We start from the raw sequence: 18,875 nt of genomic DNA, 5'->3' as shown, positions 1-18,875 counted from the left end.
AAGGCAGCTAGCCTAGTTCTTGCCTGTGAACCTATGAGCCTATAAGGCAGCTTATTCATGGCTGGGATTTGCAGTAGTCTTTCAAAAGCACTATTTATGGTAAATTAACCCAATTTATTCCATCATGCTATGGAGAAAAATGGTTACTTTAAAAATGTGTCTTGTTGTTTGCCTCAGAATGGGATAGAATACCGTCCTTGAGGCTGTATACTAAGTAAATACTGTGCATAAGGTTTGGGCTTCACAAGTCTTTTAAAATCTTATAAAGTGTTATAAAATTTAGGCATAAACTTGGTTATCTTTTCACACTTTAGGATGCTTGACAAGACCACTCTGTCTGTGCATGAAATTATCATGCTAATCTTGTCCATAACCTTTCTGCAATGAAGAGATGAGATTAAAACATTCTTCACTAGTTACCCATTGTAGGGGGGGGGGCTGTTTTTGGTCATGTCCCTTCTCTGCAGATGTTCAGGGTTAAAATTTACATCTCTCATTTGGTTTAGTTCCACCTCAACATTGACAGATGTGAAAGGAAAGTAGTAACTTGCCGCTGCATCTTTTGATTCTGTTACATCCTTCTGAATTTCTGTATAATTCTGAGGTCCACAATTGCAAGCCTTAGAACAACAGTACTGAAAGTGAAATTATCCGATGTATATGCAAACTCTGAAAGTTGCAATACCTCAGAAGGCCGGCCTGGTGCACTGCACTTATCTCTGAAGGCAGGGTACTAATGAATTGTTGGGGTCTCACCCTAGCTGGAGAATGAATGGGACAGTTCTTACCTCAAAGAAGGACAAAATGAGTTGATGGGGTTGCTAGAAATTCCAGTGAGGGTGGGGAAATGAGGAAGAAAAATATAAAAAGATATTTTATCAAGTGGACATCTTGCATACATTGAGAAATGGTGCATCTTTGAAATGCAATTATTTATTTATTTTTATATTGGTTAACCGGGTTAGTCTGACTGGGCTCAGAGTGTCCTTTATCAGTGGAGACCCAAGGAGGAAAGCTCCAGAAAAGTAATTAAAAATAAGAAAAACCTAACAATTCAAGTTGTAAGATACTTAACAGTACAAAAGCAGAGAAATATGCTATATGAATATATACAAGGCAAAAGTACAGTATTTTGCAGTAACAATATGTTTGTGAAATTTAGTTAGCATTAAGTTATTTATAAGGAATGTAGCAATGTCTAAAATGAAAAAAAATTAAAGTAACTTCATGGCATACTACAGCAAAGATGCATTTAATAGCATAGGTATGAAATGCAGAGAGAGTAATACATGTAGACAGTTTAGGTAGATACCAGGCAGATATGCTAATTGAGAGAAGAAGAAAAATTTAGTAGGTAATTTCCTGACAAGTATAGATCCATGCATGTTGGAAATGAATGGTCGTATAGTTGCTAAATGAAAAGGTCTTATGGTTTCTAATTATACAGATAAAAAGTGCAAAATGTCTCCTATTTCTTAGACTAGCACTTCAACCCCTGTTCACTACTACATATATTAGAAGCACTGGACTAGACAGTTCTTATTTATTGGCAAGGATTATCTTCTGTCTTACACCAGCAGTTTCCACTTTTGTACTGATTTTCTGTTTCAGTCTGTACCCTATCATTGATGGTTTATAGCAACAAAGTATATATGACATTCCCAAAGTCCACCACCCTATCAGATGGTGGCTGTACAGTAATCATTATTGCCCAACACTGAGCAAGCGTTGATTTATCCTTCTGATCATATGAATTGCCCCACACTGAACAAGCGTTGATTTATCCTTCTGATCATATGAATACGTTAATGGTCAACAGCTGTAGATTCATATGTCAGTCAGCTAGAATAGACAGCAAAAATGCAGTCTGTTCACCTAAGTGGACATTGGCATGAATACAGATCTGAAACACTTCATGGAGCTTGGTGACTGAAATGGAGAATAAGTAGTTTAAAGAATTAAAAGCTGTATGTGTGGGGAATTGAGAACAGAACATATGGGTGTGTTAGAAATATGTTATTTGTATGCTGTATCCTCTGTGAATGGAATAGGTGGTGGTGGTGGTGGTGGTGTGTGTGTGTGTGTGTGTGTGTGTGTGTGTGCGTGTGTTTGTGTGAAAAAAACACATGACACCATAATGCAAGATGAAAATTAATTCAGATAAAGTATCACTGTAGGATATTCTTAATAGAAACATAGAAATGAAGAGACAATCGGGCATTAATTTAGTTTGTTACAGAATTGTTTGAAGATGTTGTTTATTTGTACATAACTCACTGGAAAGTGTTAAACCTTATATTTTTTATATAAAGTTGTGGTTATTTCATCAATGTGTTCATGGAGTTTGATGAAAAACTAAATAAATGACTGTACACACTACATAAACTGCTTTTTAAGTACAATAAGTTGCTTCCAAGTGGGCGGGATGTGTATAATTACAGCATGAATCATATAATATTGGATTTTATTGAATAATTCAGAATCATTAAAAGTACTTGGTCAGTGTCTTTATGGTTCTGTTATTACCATAACGCAATGTGCGCCCCGTGATAGGCTTTCTAGACTTGCTAGATGCATTTACATTTACTTATTGGTGAGGACAATGTAACTGAATTCTTTACTGTGTTCAGAAACGTTTTCCATCATATGACATCCCTTGGATAAGGAAACTTGTTGAGAATGTTCATAACATTAACAAAAAAGCATAAAACGTCTGCCTGAAGTGTGCTATGCATTCTGAAATGCAACAGATGAGCCACTGCTTATTTATATTATTCAGATGCCTCACTCCTCCTTTCAGGATTTCATCGTGATGGCCATCATTCTGGGATCCACGAGAGAGGAAGATCAAAAGAAAGAAAACACTTATTATCTCCCGATGTGTCCAGGTGCAACTCAGAAGAAAGAGGTCTGCAGAGGCATCACCATTCAAGTGATCGTACACAGTCCCGGTCCCCAAGTGAAGGCAGGTCACAGACTCCCAATCAGCAAGTAAGTGAAATGATGGTTGGTGTCCAGATAGGAAACAAACTTAGGATTGCTTTAGTGATAGATAGATAGATAGATAGATAGATAGATAGATAGATAGATAGATAGATAGATAGATGTAGGGATAGATGATTGATAAGTAGTTCATACGTGTCACAATGAGTATGTATTATCACACACTGAATCAAAGTAAAGCATGTGGTTAAAAAAGGTCTAAGTTTGCTTCTCCTAAATGAATGTGGGCATTACATTTTACCAATGCAATATTTATATCAAAGTGAATGTTTTGTAACAGACAGAAGCTTAGTTGTGACTTGCCAGATATATTAATATAAATCCTTTAAGTTCTACAGTGGCTTGTTTCATTAGAAATATCCCTCATTTTCAAAATAGAAAGAAATAATAATAATAAAAATGATCTTGACAAGAAAATGTCAGAACCTCTGATATGAGATATAATCAACACCTACACACAGAATAACAGAACAGTAACAGAATCTGAGAAACAAAGAAAAGATCATAGGTAATGCTCAGCTGATGGGGAGGGGGGGTCAGTCCCTTTATCCTGACAACTGAATGACGTATAGATTGTGTATTTACATATGTATATAATCAGTAACAAAGTGAGCAGGAGCAACTGCTGAGATGTTTAACTCTTGCTCTGTCTAAAATGTCAAATTCTGATTGTATGGATTATTTTAAAGTAAAACAAAAAGTTTTGTTTGAAAGCTTTAAGCTTACTCCTTTAATTTACAAGAAACAGTTTAGAAATGTAGGAGAAACCAGAAGACAGGGCTATTAACTTCATTGCAGTGATAAGTTTTTACTTTAATAGGTGGATGAGTTGATGTCAAGTTATTACTTCTGAAATGTTAAGTGCCATTATGGTATAAAAACACTCAGTACTTTACCTGAAGACATAAGAATAAGAATCTGGTACACAGATCATGATTGTAGCCCTTCTGAGGAAAATGGTCATAAATACTGACCTCTAGCTAGCCAGCAAGACACAGCTACATAAGAAAGGAGACCCAGAGCTATTTATGGATATAAGGAAACCATGGTGGACAGTCTAATTGTTCAGGATAGGCAACGTGGTCAAAGAGAAAAAACACTGGTTCAAGTACACATCAAAGTCTTAGAGTAAAATTGTTCCTGTGTAAACAAATGGGCAATGGATGCTTCAAATGTCCACAGTGATAGGATGGGGAGAGGGGGAGATGTAATGGAGCTGACAAAAGAACTCCATGATAATGGTGAGCTGCCTTGAAACTGCAGCTGTTTCACAAGTTCCTGCTCCCTGTCTGACAAGAGTTAAAAAACTGTGGCTAAGAGGACTACTACATCACACACAACTATTGCTAAGCCTGCATTTTTTTAGAAAGGAACATTGCTTGCCTGGGAAGTCCACTTCAGTTAGGACCATGGAAGGGACATATTTTCAGGTGCTGTTGGCCAGGTATCATATTGGACTAGTAATCAGTGCATGGAGACAAGCAGGTGGCAGTATTTGATGATAGCCCTGTAGATGTTCTAATACTTAATGACTCTGTTATGCATACATGTACTCACACATTACCAAGCATGATGGGAAAAGAGCAGGAAGCAGATCCATCCAGTGTCATCCCTGTATCAGAGGCTGCAGCTATAGCTACTTCAAGGAGTGAGTTGGGTAGTAGCAGGAGCTGTGAGCCTGAGACATAGCTACAAGAAGGTATTGAGCTTACACAAAATGGGCTTTCATCCAGACAGTAATTGGTTGGTGCATTTGAAAGACAATTTTTTTGAAAAATAGTCAAGTACAGTTTAAAGGGAAAGTGCAAAGGACTGCAAAAAGGGAGTCAAGACAGGCACAAATCTCAAATCCAACTGTACAGAACCCAAGAGAGACAGCCAAGAATGCTCTTGACTTTCAGAGACAGAGAAAGTCTGCATACTGGGATAAGGGGTTACTGTACACAGAATGGAATTCTGCAGAAGCCCTAGTGGGAAGGTAATAAAGCAGTTGATAGCCCCATGTGGCTAACATCACTCAGTTCTAGCTATAGTCATGATGCTTCCTTTTTCAAGTTATTTTGACTTAAAACATGCAAAAAGGAGGTTCGTGCAGAATTTTTATTGGCCAGGTTTTACAAATGATATGAGAGAGTACTGCAAGCCATTTGAGTAGTGTCAGAAAGTTCATAAGGCAGAAAAGAAAGTTGAAGTTCGTGTCACTCAGCTGCGTATCACTGAGGAATAATTTCAGACAGTAGCCATAGATACGGTGGGGCTCCTTAATACCCCAGTCTCTACAGGTAAGAGTTATTTAGTTGTGAAGATTATGCTCATGTATGTATATGTGTATATATATATATATATATATATATATATATATATATATATATATATATATATATATATATATATGGGTCGACTTCTGAATTTCGAAATACTGAACTCTCAAATTTCAGTATTTCAAGACCAGAATGTCAAAACCTCACAAACACAAAACTACACAACAACAAAAGATAATAACATCATAAATTACAAAGCACAAATTAAATTCCAACCCTTCCCCCAAAAAACACAGAAACACTAAATAACGCCAAAAAGTGACACAAGCATATGTTTTTGCAGGGGATTATCTGCTGAATTATAACGTGGTTTGAGTTTAACAAGAGGTTTTTTTTTGAGGCCCCCCTTGCACCCCCCACACCCCCACAACTTATATATACCAACTCCGAGGTCGAACTGACTCAAAAAAAAAAAAACACACATAAACCTACTGTTACGTGTCCTACACTCCCATTGCAAAAAGACATATTTACACTCACTAATGACACACATACACGCACACACACACACACACTACACATGTACAGAAATCACCACAATCAACATTCACATACACATACACACACACTCTCACCTACCTACCCCAACCTACTCCTAAACCCCTACAAAAATTATAAACCAACAAATTTCTGCCCAAAACCCTGAAAAATTAAACAACCACCCGAGTCTCTGTACATAGGTTCATAGGTAGGTACTAGGTTATCAGCCCAAGGGCCACAGAAGTGATCCCCGGGGTGTATTTCCTATTTCCCATCCACTCATCAAGATTTTTCTTGAAGAGTGCTAATGAGGAACTTTGCTTGACATAGATAGGTAGCTTGTTCCAGAGTATGGGAAGTCTCTGGGACATGAATCTATCCCTCCAGCATGTCCTGTTTATTGTGGTGACAAGGTTTAGGTCCCTAGAGTGTGTAGCTCAGAGGGATTGGGATTTCTTTAGGTGTAGCATGTCCAACAGCTCTGGGTTTAACATAGCTTTATATGTTAGGCAGAGATCTCCTCAGAGTAAAGCTGGAGTTTTTTTGAGACGTTAGTGTAGGGCATCTGTTTGAGGCCAGTAATCTTCTTTGTGAGGTACTTCTGTGGCCTTTCCAGCTGCCAGCTGCTGGAGATGTCTTGTGATATATATATATATATATATATATATATATATATATATATATATATATATATATATATATACATACATATATATATATATATATATATATATATATATATATATATATATATATATATATATATATATATATATATATACATATATATATATCTGTGTATATATATATATATATATATATATATATATATATATATATATGTATTTATATATATATATATATATATATATATATATATATATATATATATATATATATATATATATATATATATATAATATGTGTGTGTGTATGTATATATATATATATATATATATATATATATATATATATATATATATATATATATATATATATATATATATATATATATATATATATATATATATATATATATATATATATATATATGTGTGTGTGTGTGTGTGTGTGCGTGTCTGTGTGTGTGTGTATGTGTGTGTGTATATAGATATATATATATATATATATATACATATATATAAATAAATAGTTATAGATATAGATACAGTATACACACACACACACACACACACATAACACACGTATCATGACTCATTGCCTTTGTTCTGTATTGAGGCAAAATATGTAGCAAATGCTCTGTTAGACATCATCACAGTGGTGTTTACTGCATGAAACACTGACACAGAGGGAATCACTTCATACATATAACACCTGCTTACTTGTCTGTGGAAGTTCTGTAGGGTAAATCAACTAAAACAACCTTATCCTCAAATAAATGATTTGGTTTTTGAATTCCCTAAAATTTTGTTAAGAATTAAGAATGCTGCATTGATTTTACAGGGGCTGGTGGATCTCGTTCTAGCAGAAGCTGTAGACTACTGCTACTGCTTATATAGATGATAGTGCTATTTGTAGCTAGTCCTGGCAGGAACATACATGCAACATGTCATTGAGATGATGAGCAGGTTAATTTATTTATTTATGTACTTATTTATTTGACATTTTTTTTAACCAGGATAGTCTGGCTGGGGTAAAAGGAGCCCATTTTCAGCAGAGATCCAGACAGAAAAACTCCAAAAATAGATCATTATTAATGGAAGTCTTAGACAAGGTATAGGTTCATAGGTTCAAAGGTTTGTACTAGGTTAATAGCCCTGGAGCCTTTACAAACCTAGCCCATAGGATTACACGGACATCATGCCACCTGAACCTTAGTTCCCAGTGCCTCTGTCGAGTAGAGCCACTGGAGTGATCCCCGGGGTGAATTTTCTATTTCCCATCCACTCATCAAGATTTCTCTTGAAGAGGGGCAGTGAGGTGCTCTGTTTGACATGTATGGGAAGTCTATTCCATAGCAAGGGCAGCCTCTGGGCTATGATACTGCCCCTCCAGAATGTTATGTTGATTGTGGTAATGACGTCGAGGTCACCGGAGCATGTGGTGTGGAGGGACTGGGATTTCTTTAGATGCAGCATTTCTAACAGAACTGGATCAGACATGGCTTTGTATGTCAAGCAGAGATCACCCCTAAGTAGGCAATATGAGATGGGGAATAGTTGGAGTTTTTTGAGTCTGTCCATATAGGACAAATGTTTAAGGCATAGGATCCTCTTTGTGGGGTACCTTTGTGGCATCTCCAGTTGTTGCAAGTGTCTAGTGAGGTACATGCCAAATGGAGCATTGTACTCGATGATTGGCCCAAGACAGAAGAGTAGAGGGAGACAATGACCTTTTTCTTCCTGGATGCAAAACCCTTAGTAATGAGATGTGCCACATAGAAAGACTTTCTGACCACAGTGGCAATGTGGTGGTCAAAAGAGAGGCTGCTGTCTACCTGTGTTCCCAGATCACTTATAACACCTTCTGTGTTCAGTGGACTACCATTGATGTGGTAATTCATGGGAACCAGGTTTTTCCCAAATGAGATCACAACACATTGTTTTGACATTGAGCTTAAGGCCATGGTTCTGATACCAATCGTTGGTCTCAGTGATGTCTTTCTGTAGGATGTCAACATCACGTTGGCAGTTAATAATAGCTCCCAACTTGCAATTGTCTGTGAACTTTGTCAGCCAGAGACCCTTTGTGTTGGTCTGGACTTCAGAGAAGTAGATACCAAACAGGAGAAGACCCAGGACCAAACCCTGTGGGACTCCACTCGTGACTGGTTGGCAGTTTGACTTGAAGTCCACTACTTTCATACTATGGGTTCTATTTGTGAGCCAGTTTGCAACCCATCTAGTGATATAGGGATTGATGCCTAGCTTAATGAGTTTTTCTATGATTCCTGAATGGGGAATGGTATCATACGCCTTGGCCAGATCAAGGTAGGCTGTATGAACCACCTTGCCTTCATCCACAGTTCTGGTGACTAACTCAAAGAAGTCAACCAATTTGAGCAGGCATGATCTTCCCTTCACAAAACCAAACTGTGTGGGATCCAGAGTTTGGAGATTCCCTATATCCTTATTTATTAGATCCATGATGATGTGTTCCATAGTTTTGCATACTCGTCAGGCTAATGGGGAGATAGTTCCCAGGGTCTGTAGTCGTTCCTCCTTTGTGGAGCGGGATGACTACAGCAGTGCGCTATTCAGTAGGGACAAAGCCTGAGGTGAAGCTGTGTTTGAACAGAGCACACAGGTGAGGTGCCAGTTCACTCTGTACTTCATGTAGAACACAGCCAGGGATATTGTCAGGTCCCATGGAAGCTGTATTCTTGGCCTTGTAGTGTGCACCTGTAACCTGTGCAGCAGTAATACTGGGTGCCTGGCAATCTACTGGTATTGTGATTGGTCCTTTGGGGGGGGGGCAACATTGGCACTGACTCTGTCGGCCAGTATATTGGCAATATCTGTTTGCTCGGTATAGGAGGGACCATTGTGTAGTAGCTCAGAGAAAATCTGGGTATTGCCATGGAGATTCTTTACATAACTATAGAAGCCTTCAGGTTGTCTTTATTATCTGCTTTAATTCTGTTTTCATAGTTAGCTTTAGAGGATTTGATGAGAGATCTCAACTTTTTGTTGAGGCTGATAAGGGAGTTTTTCTAGTCTTGGGACTTCATCTTATTCCACATCAGTTTCCTCCTTCTGTTATAGAGTTTGTTTATGGCAGGGGATCACCCGATTGGCTTCCTTTTTTTGAAGAAAAGTGTCTTGGTTCAGGTATGGTGAGATCCATGCATTTGAGTACATGTTTGTACAGTGTATTGGTGTATGATTTGGCAGTCATGCACCTATTCTCCATTTGCAGGGAGCCCAAAGTTAGGTTTGGAGAAGTTTTTCATGGTGGTTACCTTTGCAGGGTGGGGGGGGGGGGGATGAAAAGGGATGTGGATTTCCAGGGTGATTAGTTTGTGGTTGAATCTAACCAGGGAGGAGTTAACTACTGGTGTACAGCAATGGTCGCCCATGTTAGTAATGACCAGGTCAAAGATGTAGGTACCTCTAGTGGGGGTAAGAACGAGCTGGTCCAGGGCATTTGAATTAATGAATTCCAGGAAACGTTGGGCAAGTGTATTTTTACATGAGTAGTTTTCCCAGCTACTGTAGGGGTAGTTGAAGTCGTCCAGTATGAGAGTGTTAAGTTGGACCCTAATATTCTCCAGTGTGCTTAGGAACGTGAAGTGTGAGTCTTGGGACATTATTGGGGATCTATAGCAGGCTATGACCTGAATCACTGTCTTACCCAATGTTAGCTGCACCTGAAGTATCTCTGATGCGTTATGTTGGGCTACCAGTCTGGAGGTGTGTGCATCCTTTATGAAAATGGAAACACCACCGCCTTTGGAGCTTTGGTCCAAGTTCTGGGGCTGAAAGGTGTGGAATGAGTTATAGCCTGGTAGTGCAGTGGTGCTTTCTGCTGCCTTGAACCAGTTCTCTGTTACAGCACAAATGTTGATGTTCTCCATTTTAAGGAGTGCTTCAAGTGAGTGCATTTTCAGATTTAGATTTCTAGCATTGAGTAGCATGGCCCTCAGATTGCATTTGTTTGTAGCTGTTATGGTGGTAATTTGGTCTTTGGAACACCACCTAGAAAAGACACTATAGTGGTGGTAAGAGCCTTGGCCAGTATCTGGAAGCCCAGGAGTAACAGATACAGCAAAGCATCGAGGTCTGTTAACCATGTCATCCCAGGCAGACAGATACTGGATTCCCTTAAAATGACACCAGAAACTTGGCCAATTGTTGAAATCAGTCATTTTCTTCTTGCACTGTGGTATCATTCTGGGTGATGGTAGGATGCTGCTCAGGGCTAGGGTCATACTCATCTGGGATACATAATCTGAGAGATCTTCCATGTCTTTTTTCATGTAGTCCAGGGAGGTATGTCTCAGGTCATTCACATCCACATGTACAATGACAGAGTCATATTTGTAACTGTTGTTGAGGGACCTGAGTGCGTGCATTATGTGGTGGATTCTGGCACCTGACAGGCAGCTGACTGTTACTTTCTCCTTATTCAACCTAGTGAGTGGGACATCAATGTGCCTCACTATCGAGTCACCTATGAAAAGTCTGTTGGGCATGCTGTTCTGCCTTAGAGGCTTTGGTTGATTGGCACACTGTTTAGGAGAGTTGTGTCTCGTGATTAGTGTTGTGTTGTGGTGGTCAAGTGCATTTCTGCCTTGGAGGTCTCTGCCGTTTGGGTACATTTTTATTGAGAGTCTCCTCAAAGGTGGATGTGTGGTTTGTGTTTTTATGTGACGGCAGTGCTGATGTGTGTTCTGGAGGGCTGTGTGTTCCATGTGATGTGGTGCAAGTGTTGACCTTCTCCTCTTGATCAGCTATTCCGGTCTTGGCTGGAGAGTGCATGGCTTCCAGTTTGGATATATAAGTGCATCTATCACAAGTCTGAGTGTTGGGAGGTAAGAGGAGAGGGCTTTCGTTGTACATGAGGCAGTTGCTACATTGCCTCAGAATGCCCAAGTTCTTCAGGAAATAGGAGAAAGCACAGGGAACTGACCTTTTGACATGCCTGGATGGGTGGGTATTAATAATAAGTACTGGAGCTGCTTCCTTGTAGAATGTTTAGTGCCAGTAGCACTTTTGTGTGCTACAATAATTGCTACAAGAAGTCTGGTAAAGTGTTAGACTGATAAGCTAGTAAAAGTGCAGTAGAGGAGAAATCTAGCAGGTCTAAGGGAAAAATTGAAGAGCAGACTTTGGCGCCACTCAGAAGCTACAAATAGTCCTGGATACAGCAAATCTGTATCTGGACTAGACTAGTTACAGTAAAGGCGGGAAACAAGAGAAAACACAGCCTTTTAAACCAGAAAGTTGAAAGAGATGGAAAAACTGCCCAAACAGACAATAAACTACAATTTCTGGGCCAGAGACCACTCCTCTTGTATTAGATAGGCTACCTAGTGCTTACCACTCCCATTGACAAGCTAGAAGGCTACCCTCCGACACAGAAAGGCTTGGGAGGCTCAGAAGCTTACAAACAGTCCTGGATACAACAAATCTGTATCTGGACTAGACTAGTTACAGGAAATGTGGGAAACAAGCACAGGTGTGGGCTTTTAAACCAGAAGTTGAAAGAGATGGAAAAAAACTGTTCAAACAGTTAATAAATTTCACTTTCTGGGCCAGTAACCACTCCTCTTGTGGTAGATAGGCTACCTAGTCATTACCATTCCAACTGATATGCTAGAAGGCTTCCCTATGATAATAAAATGTACAACAAGTTAAGCTCAAAAGAAAAGGTATAGATTGATTAATAACATAGCAGTAGGTATCAGTATAACAAAATACATTTTTTGACGGAGGAAAAAAGTGTAAGATAGTAAAGATTATTGATAACATGAAAAGGAATTGTATGTAAGATGTAATAAGAAAAATGTTGGGAGTAGAAGGGAGAAAGAAAAAGGTTGTTGAGAAAAGGAAGTTAATGTAACAGGGACAGAAAAACAGTAACATAATAGAGATCACTGATAAAAAGAGAGGGATAGTACATCAGTTATAAGAAGAAAAACATTGGGAGTAGAAGAGAGAGAGAGAAGGTAGTTAAGAAAGGGAAGTTAATGTAAAAGGACATAACGCATATCTAAATGAAGGAAAGTTGCCATTTGCTCTGATATCTGTGGGCAGATTGTTCCAGGCTTTGGCAATGCAGTAAGAGTAAAGAGATTTACTGCCATGTTTCTTAGGCTTGTACACTGATAGAAATTGTTTGTCTTTAGATCTTAGAAGTCTAGTGGGAAGATATCTAGAGAGAACAGAGGTTAGAGTGAAGCAGACAGTAGGGTTATAGATATAATGTTGTGGGCATATAGAGTTGAAAGAAGTTAAGGTGATGTGGTAGCTTGAGCCATTGTAATGCCTGAAGTGAAATACAGTGATAAGTAGAGCTGGTAGAGTTTGAGGCAAATTTTGCTATTTTGTTATAACAGGTTTCAAGTTTTGATAAGAGGGAGGTTTGGAGATTAGTAAGGATATTAGCACCAAATAAGATCTAAGGTAAAAAGTAGGTGTTTGCAAGTATGATTCTAGTAGCCTGATTAAGAAAGCATGAACACCTGCATGCCTAGTTTCTGGTGTGTTTTTTTTATGTTAGTTTGGATATGTAGGTGGAATTTCAGGTTTTCATTGAAGATTATACCTAGCAGTTTGGTGTGTGGAACAGCTTTACTTAGAGTATTATTTGTGAAATAAATTTCAGTATTTGATGTATTTACTGTTTGTCCTTTAGGAGAAAAAAGTATAAGTTTTGTTTTATTGTGGTTGAGTAATAGTTGGGAGTTGTTTAACCAGAGTTCAATAGATGTAAAAACTTCTTGGGTAACTTGTTACAGGTGCATCCTGTTATCTGTTGAGCAGATAATGGTTGAGTCGAGTAGAGAGGCTCAGCAGGAGCATACGTGAAAGTCCTTTATGAAGGTTTTGAAAAGTAGTGGCCCAAGGATGGATCCTTAGGGTACCCCTGTGATGCTTGGAAGGAAAGAAAAAAGGGAACCTCACTACTTTACTGACTGTTATCTATCAACAGATAACATTTAAATCATGCCAGGAAGGGAGATATGAGGCCTAGTGAAGAAAGTTGATGCAGGAGCTTAGTATGAAAAACTGTATCAAATGCTTTAGAGAGATGTAGAAACAACGCTGATACAAGATGAACAGATTCTCTAGCATAGTCTATGGTGTCCATGAAAGATAACAGAGCAGTTGAAGTGCTATGGTTTGGTCTGAAACCATACTGGGTTGAGGATAATAGTTTGTTGTGGAGAAGATAATTAATGAGTTGTGCATGGATTCTTTTTTCAAGAATTTTAGACAGACATGATAAGATAGCAATGGGGCAATATATATATCTGAGGAATTACCCCCTTTATGTAGTGGGATAACTAAAGAATTCTTCCAAATGCCTGAGACATATGATTCTGTGATTGACCTATTTATGAGAATACTGACTGGGTAGGCTATAGACTCAGCAGCGAGCTTAAGGTATTAAACAGGAAGATTGCTGAATTATAACTTGGTTTGAGTTTAACAAGAAGTTCTTTTGAGGTTGGTAGAGACTGGGTGAAGTGAAAATTTATGAATAGAAGTACTGGGGCAATGAATAACATTAGTACTGTTTGTATTTGGCTGAGATGTGTTATAGGAGGTCGATTGATTTACTGAGGGTGACTGGTGTGTATTGTTTAACAGTAGGTTAGAAGTACTATCAATGAAGTGAGAGTGCAAGTAGGTGGCAACTTCAAAAGGAGATTTACCTGGGAGAGGGCTAGGATTTTGTTGAGTGCCTGGTTTAAGAAGTGAACTGATTGATTTCCAGTATATTCTTGGATTATGAGAGTTATTAGATTGCTAATAAGTATAGTATAGTTTTTCTGAAATGGTGAACTGTTTGACTTCGTTTCTTTTGTTTATAGTATTGTAGATTGTTTTGGGTTTTATTTAAGAATATAAGAATAAAAAGGTTAGGTTGACTTTTATGGCAAATAAATGTCAGATAGCAACTAAAAAAGTAGCTTTTCTTTTTCACTGGATGGTGACAAAATTCAGCCAAAACTTTGGCTAGAATTTGTCAAAGCTAAGTCTATCCAGGCAAGACCTACCTTACCAGAAATCAGGTTACAGAATACCTGAAGAAAGCAGGGTATTACAGAAAGGCTACCCCCTCGTTACAATAAATTAAGCACTCATCTTACAAATGTCACCTGAAAGATTAGGTCAGATAAAATTGTTTGGAAATTTGCTTGAAAGCACTTTCTAGAAATGCAAAGAGACCTTCACTGAACAGCTTGTACTAGATAGTCCTTGTTATAGAAGAGAGTTTATTATTAAAGTGGAGTTTTAAAACCATAGACTGGGAGCTACACATAGCCATAGTTCTTCACAGATAAAAGTGCATCCAGTAGTATTGTCTTAGTTGTAGACATCAGCCAAGGAAATAATCATTTGTGGTTGTGGAAAATGAATGCTGGAAATAGTATGGACTCTCCATGGGCTCCAAACTCAAATGTATAGTAGAAAAATTCAATAGTGACAGATCATAATCCATTGAAGTGATTACACTGAGCTGGTAGAAAAAAAAATGGGAAACTTCTTAGACAAAGTTTGGGACTGCAGTCTTAATGCATGACCATTGTCGACATGGTATCAATAATTTAAAAGGGGATGGCCTTTCTAGGCAAAAAAAAAAAAAAAACAACAGGTCAGTTTGACTTCTGAGAAAAAAATCTGTCATGCACACACACCCAACCTTTGTTTCTTGAGGATTTCTTAGCAAACAGTGTTTAAGTAAAAATTAAGTCTAATAATGCAGGGAATTTTGAAAAAGCTGTAACAGCCTTAGAAATGTATTTTTCCATACAGGAAGTGCAGAGAAAATGGCTCAAGCTGTATTGCATTATTAAATTATAATATTAAAACATTTGTATTGCACTTGCCTTGCATAGTATTTAAACAAGATGTGTGAAATTGTATGTAGAAGGGTATTGTTCATTCACCACTGTGGGACTGTATTGTTATAAGAAAATGAAGCCATTTCTGTTTTTAAATGGAGAGAAGTTCCAGTCCTTGGAATATGCTACACTAAATGCGAGGCTTTAGTTAGAAAGTAGCATACTTAGATTCCAAGAACAATAATTCTTCCTTTATTCCAAGTAAAGAATTTTATTACTGAATTTCAAAATACTTGCTTCTGATGATTTATTTATTAGCTTAAGGGTATGCATATTGAATGCACCTCTAACTGTAAGCATCTGCCCTACAAAGCATTACTGCTCAAACCAGTTGAATAGTAAAAGCAGGGCAATTTTTAGGGGTAAACAGTAGTTTGTATTTTTGCTTGCCAACATAGTTTTAATTTGTGACAGATTAGTTCCAATGGGGAAGAGGGCATTGTCTCTGGAAATACATATTTACTCCCTCTTCTGGTATAATATTACAAACAAACTAGTTTGAGGCAAGTTTTAGTTACTGGTGATGAGATTGCACTGGAAGGCACTGCACTCAGTCTAATGTATGTGAAACGTTGTGGAGCCACAGATTATAGCTCAGATCTTCAACAGTGCAAGTTAAAGTTCTTTGTATGTGACAGGTATTGGCTATTAACAAAAGCAGCAATACATATTTGACAAAGACCCTTATGGCCAGTCACCCCTCAAATATTACATGACTTCCAGCTGTGTAGATTGAGAGACCATAACTCTGCTCATACCATATATTTAGTGTTATCGGTGCTGATAAAAAGGCCATAGCAGCACATATTTTTCATGGAAGTGGTGAGATTCAAACACCATATTAGTACTTATTCATCACAGTAAGTACATATGTTTTGTTTATTGTGTCAATATCTGGAAAAAGGCAACTATATAGGTATTGTATTTTAGGTTCATAGGTAGGTACTAGGCTATCTGCCCAAAGGCATTTATAAGCCTAGCTGGAATGTGTTGGCTTTCGCTGCCCCCTTAGATTAGTTCCCTGTGCCTCTGTCCAGCAGAGCCATTGAAGTGATCCCTGGGGTAAACTTTCTGTTTCCCATCCACTCGTCAAGGTTTCTCTTGAAGAGGGTTAGCGAGGAGCTCTGCCTAATGTAGATTGGAATCTTGTTCCAGAGCATGGGAAGTCTCCGGGAAAGGAATCTATCCCTCCAGTACGTCCTATTTATTGTTGTGGTGAGGTTTAGATCCCTGGAGCGTGTGGCTCAAGGGATATGGTTTTTCTTTAGATGGAGCATGTCCATCAATTGTGGGTTGGACATGGCCTTGTATGTCAGGCAGAGATCACCTCTGAGTAGGCGGTATGCAACTGAGTACAGCTGGAGTTTCTTCAGTCGAGCTGCATAGGGCATCTGCTTGAAGCCAGTGATTCTCTTGGTGAGGTACTTCTGTGGTCTTTCCAGCTGTTGCAGGTGTCTTGTAAGGTACATCCCAAATGGGGCATTGTACTCTATGACGGGTCTGATTAGTGATACATAGAGGGGCCCAATGACCTCTTTCGATCTGGATGCAAACCCTTTTGTGATTAGGTGGGCCACATAGAAAGATTTTCTAACCACTTTGGTAATGTGATTATCAAAGGAGAGGTTACTATCTACTTGGGTCCCCAGATCCCTTATTACATCTTCCGTATTTGTGGGCTACCACCTATGTGGTAGTTTGTGGGTACTTTGTTTTTTCCAAAGGGGATGACTATGCACTTTTTGGCATTTAGCTTGAGGCCATGGTTTTGACACCAGGTATCTGTCTTAGTGAGACCCTTTTGGAGGATGTCTGTGTCAGCCAGAGAGTCAATTATAGTCCCTAGTTTGTAGTCATCTGCAAACTTGGTCAGCCATAGTCCTCCTGTGCTTGCCTGTACCTCTGAGAAGTATATGCCAAACAAGAGGGGTCCTAGGACTGAGCCCTGTGGAATGACACTTGTAACTGGTTTAGAGTCAGACCTAGCTCCCGCAACTCTTACCATGTGGGTTCTGTCCGTGAGACAGTTGGCAACCCATCTCGTGACGTAGAGGTTTATGTTCAGGCTGGTGAACTTGTCTATGATACCTGAGTGGGAAATGGTGTTGAAGGCCTTTGCAAGGTCTAGGTAAGCTGTGTGGACTACCTTTCCCTTGTCTAAAGCCTTGGTAACTGTCTCAAAAAAGTCCACCAGGTTTAGGAGGCATGATCTTCCCTTAACAAAGCCAAACTGGGTAGGGTCCAGTGTTTGGAGGTTTCCAATGTCTCTGTTAATGAGATCAATGATGATGCACTCCATAGCTTGGCAGACCAAGCTAATCAGGCTTATAGGGTGATAGTTCCTGGGGTCCGTTGTGGCTCCACCTTTGTGGAGTGGAATAACCGTTGCTGTGCACCACTCTGTGGGTACGTAGTCTGTGGAGAGGCTGAGTTTAAACAGTGTGTTTAGGTGAGGGGTTAGTACATCTTTGAGCTTGTGTGGGATGCAGCCTGGGAGACCCCTGATGCTGTGTTTTTGGCTTTGGAGAGGGCTGTTTTAACCTGAGTGTCTGTGATTTCAGCGGCACTACATTCTTCTGGTATAGTTATGGGCCCTTTTGGGGGTGAAGTTTGCACTGAATCTGTCTGCCAGGATATGGCTATATCAGTCGGTTCAGTGTATTTTGTGCCATTCTGCATTAACTCCGAGCAGATCTGAGAATTGCCACTTAGATTCTTGACATAGCTAAAGAATGCCTTGTGGTTATCTTTGGAGTCCATGGCATTTTTTCTTTCGAAGCTAGCCTTGGATGATTTTATGAGGGAATGTAGTTTCTTTCTGATACTGATCAGGGATGCCTTCCCTTCTTGGGATTTTATTCTCTTCTGTACTAGTTTTCTCCTTCTATTGTATAGCTTGTTTATGGCAGGGGTTCCCCAGACTGGTTTCCTTTTCTTGGAGGAGTGAGTCTTGGTTTTGTTAAGGATAGCACAATCCATGCATTCTTGTAGGTGCCCATAGAGTGCATTAGTAAAGGATTTTGCAGCTTGGACAGTGTTATCCTTTAGCATGGAGGGCATTGAAACTTCCCACCTTGCTCTTAAGTGACATGAAGTTTGCTTTTGAAAAGTTTTTCACAGTAGTTTCTCTGACCGGGGGTGGTGGCGGAATGTGGATATTCAGAGTGATTAGTTTATGGTCAGATCTAACCAGCAAGGGGTTGACCTCCAGTGTGGAACACTGGTCGCCCATGTTGGTGATTACCAGGTCCAATATGTTGTCACCTCTGGTGGGGGTGTTGACCAGTTGATTCAGGGTGTTTGAGTTTATAAATTCTAGGAAATTTTGGGCAAGGGAGTTTGTACTTGAGTAGTTCTCCCAGTTAATGTTTAGGCAATTGAAATCACCCAATATCTGAGTGTTTAGTAGGACCTTTATGTTCCCCAGTGTTTCCAGGAATGTGGACTGGGGGTCCTGGAACATGGTGGGTGTTCTGTAGCAAGCTATAATTTGAATAGAAGTTTTGCCTGTTGTTAGTTGCACGTGGATGATC

At 39.1% G+C, this 18,875-nt stretch overlaps 1 protein-coding gene across 4 annotated transcripts in view; it reads left to right on the top strand.

Annotated features, from left to right (window-relative positions):
• LOC122813204 (voltage-dependent R-type calcium channel subunit alpha-1E-like) overlaps window positions 1-18,875 on the top strand; it is a 4,399,719-nt gene that overhangs the window by 4,265,119 nt on the left and 115,725 nt on the right. For all 4 annotated transcript variants that reach the window (XM_044085387.1, XM_044085385.1, XM_044085384.1 and 1 more), the window contains one exon: window positions 2,801-2,991. In XM_044085387.1, the coding sequence (XP_043941322.1) occupies window positions 2,801-2,991 (191 nt within the window). The remainder of the gene's footprint in view (window positions 1-2,800; window positions 2,992-18,875) is intronic.

The sequence above is a fragment of the Protopterus annectens genome, chromosome 10.part0 (genome assembly GCF_019279795.1).
Source record: "Protopterus annectens isolate FY-2018-M chromosome 10.part0, PAN1.0, whole genome shotgun sequence".
Classification (NCBI taxonomy): Eukaryota; Metazoa; Chordata; order Ceratodontiformes; family Protopteridae; genus Protopterus; species Protopterus annectens.
This window is presented reverse-complemented; position numbering and strand designations above follow the sequence as displayed.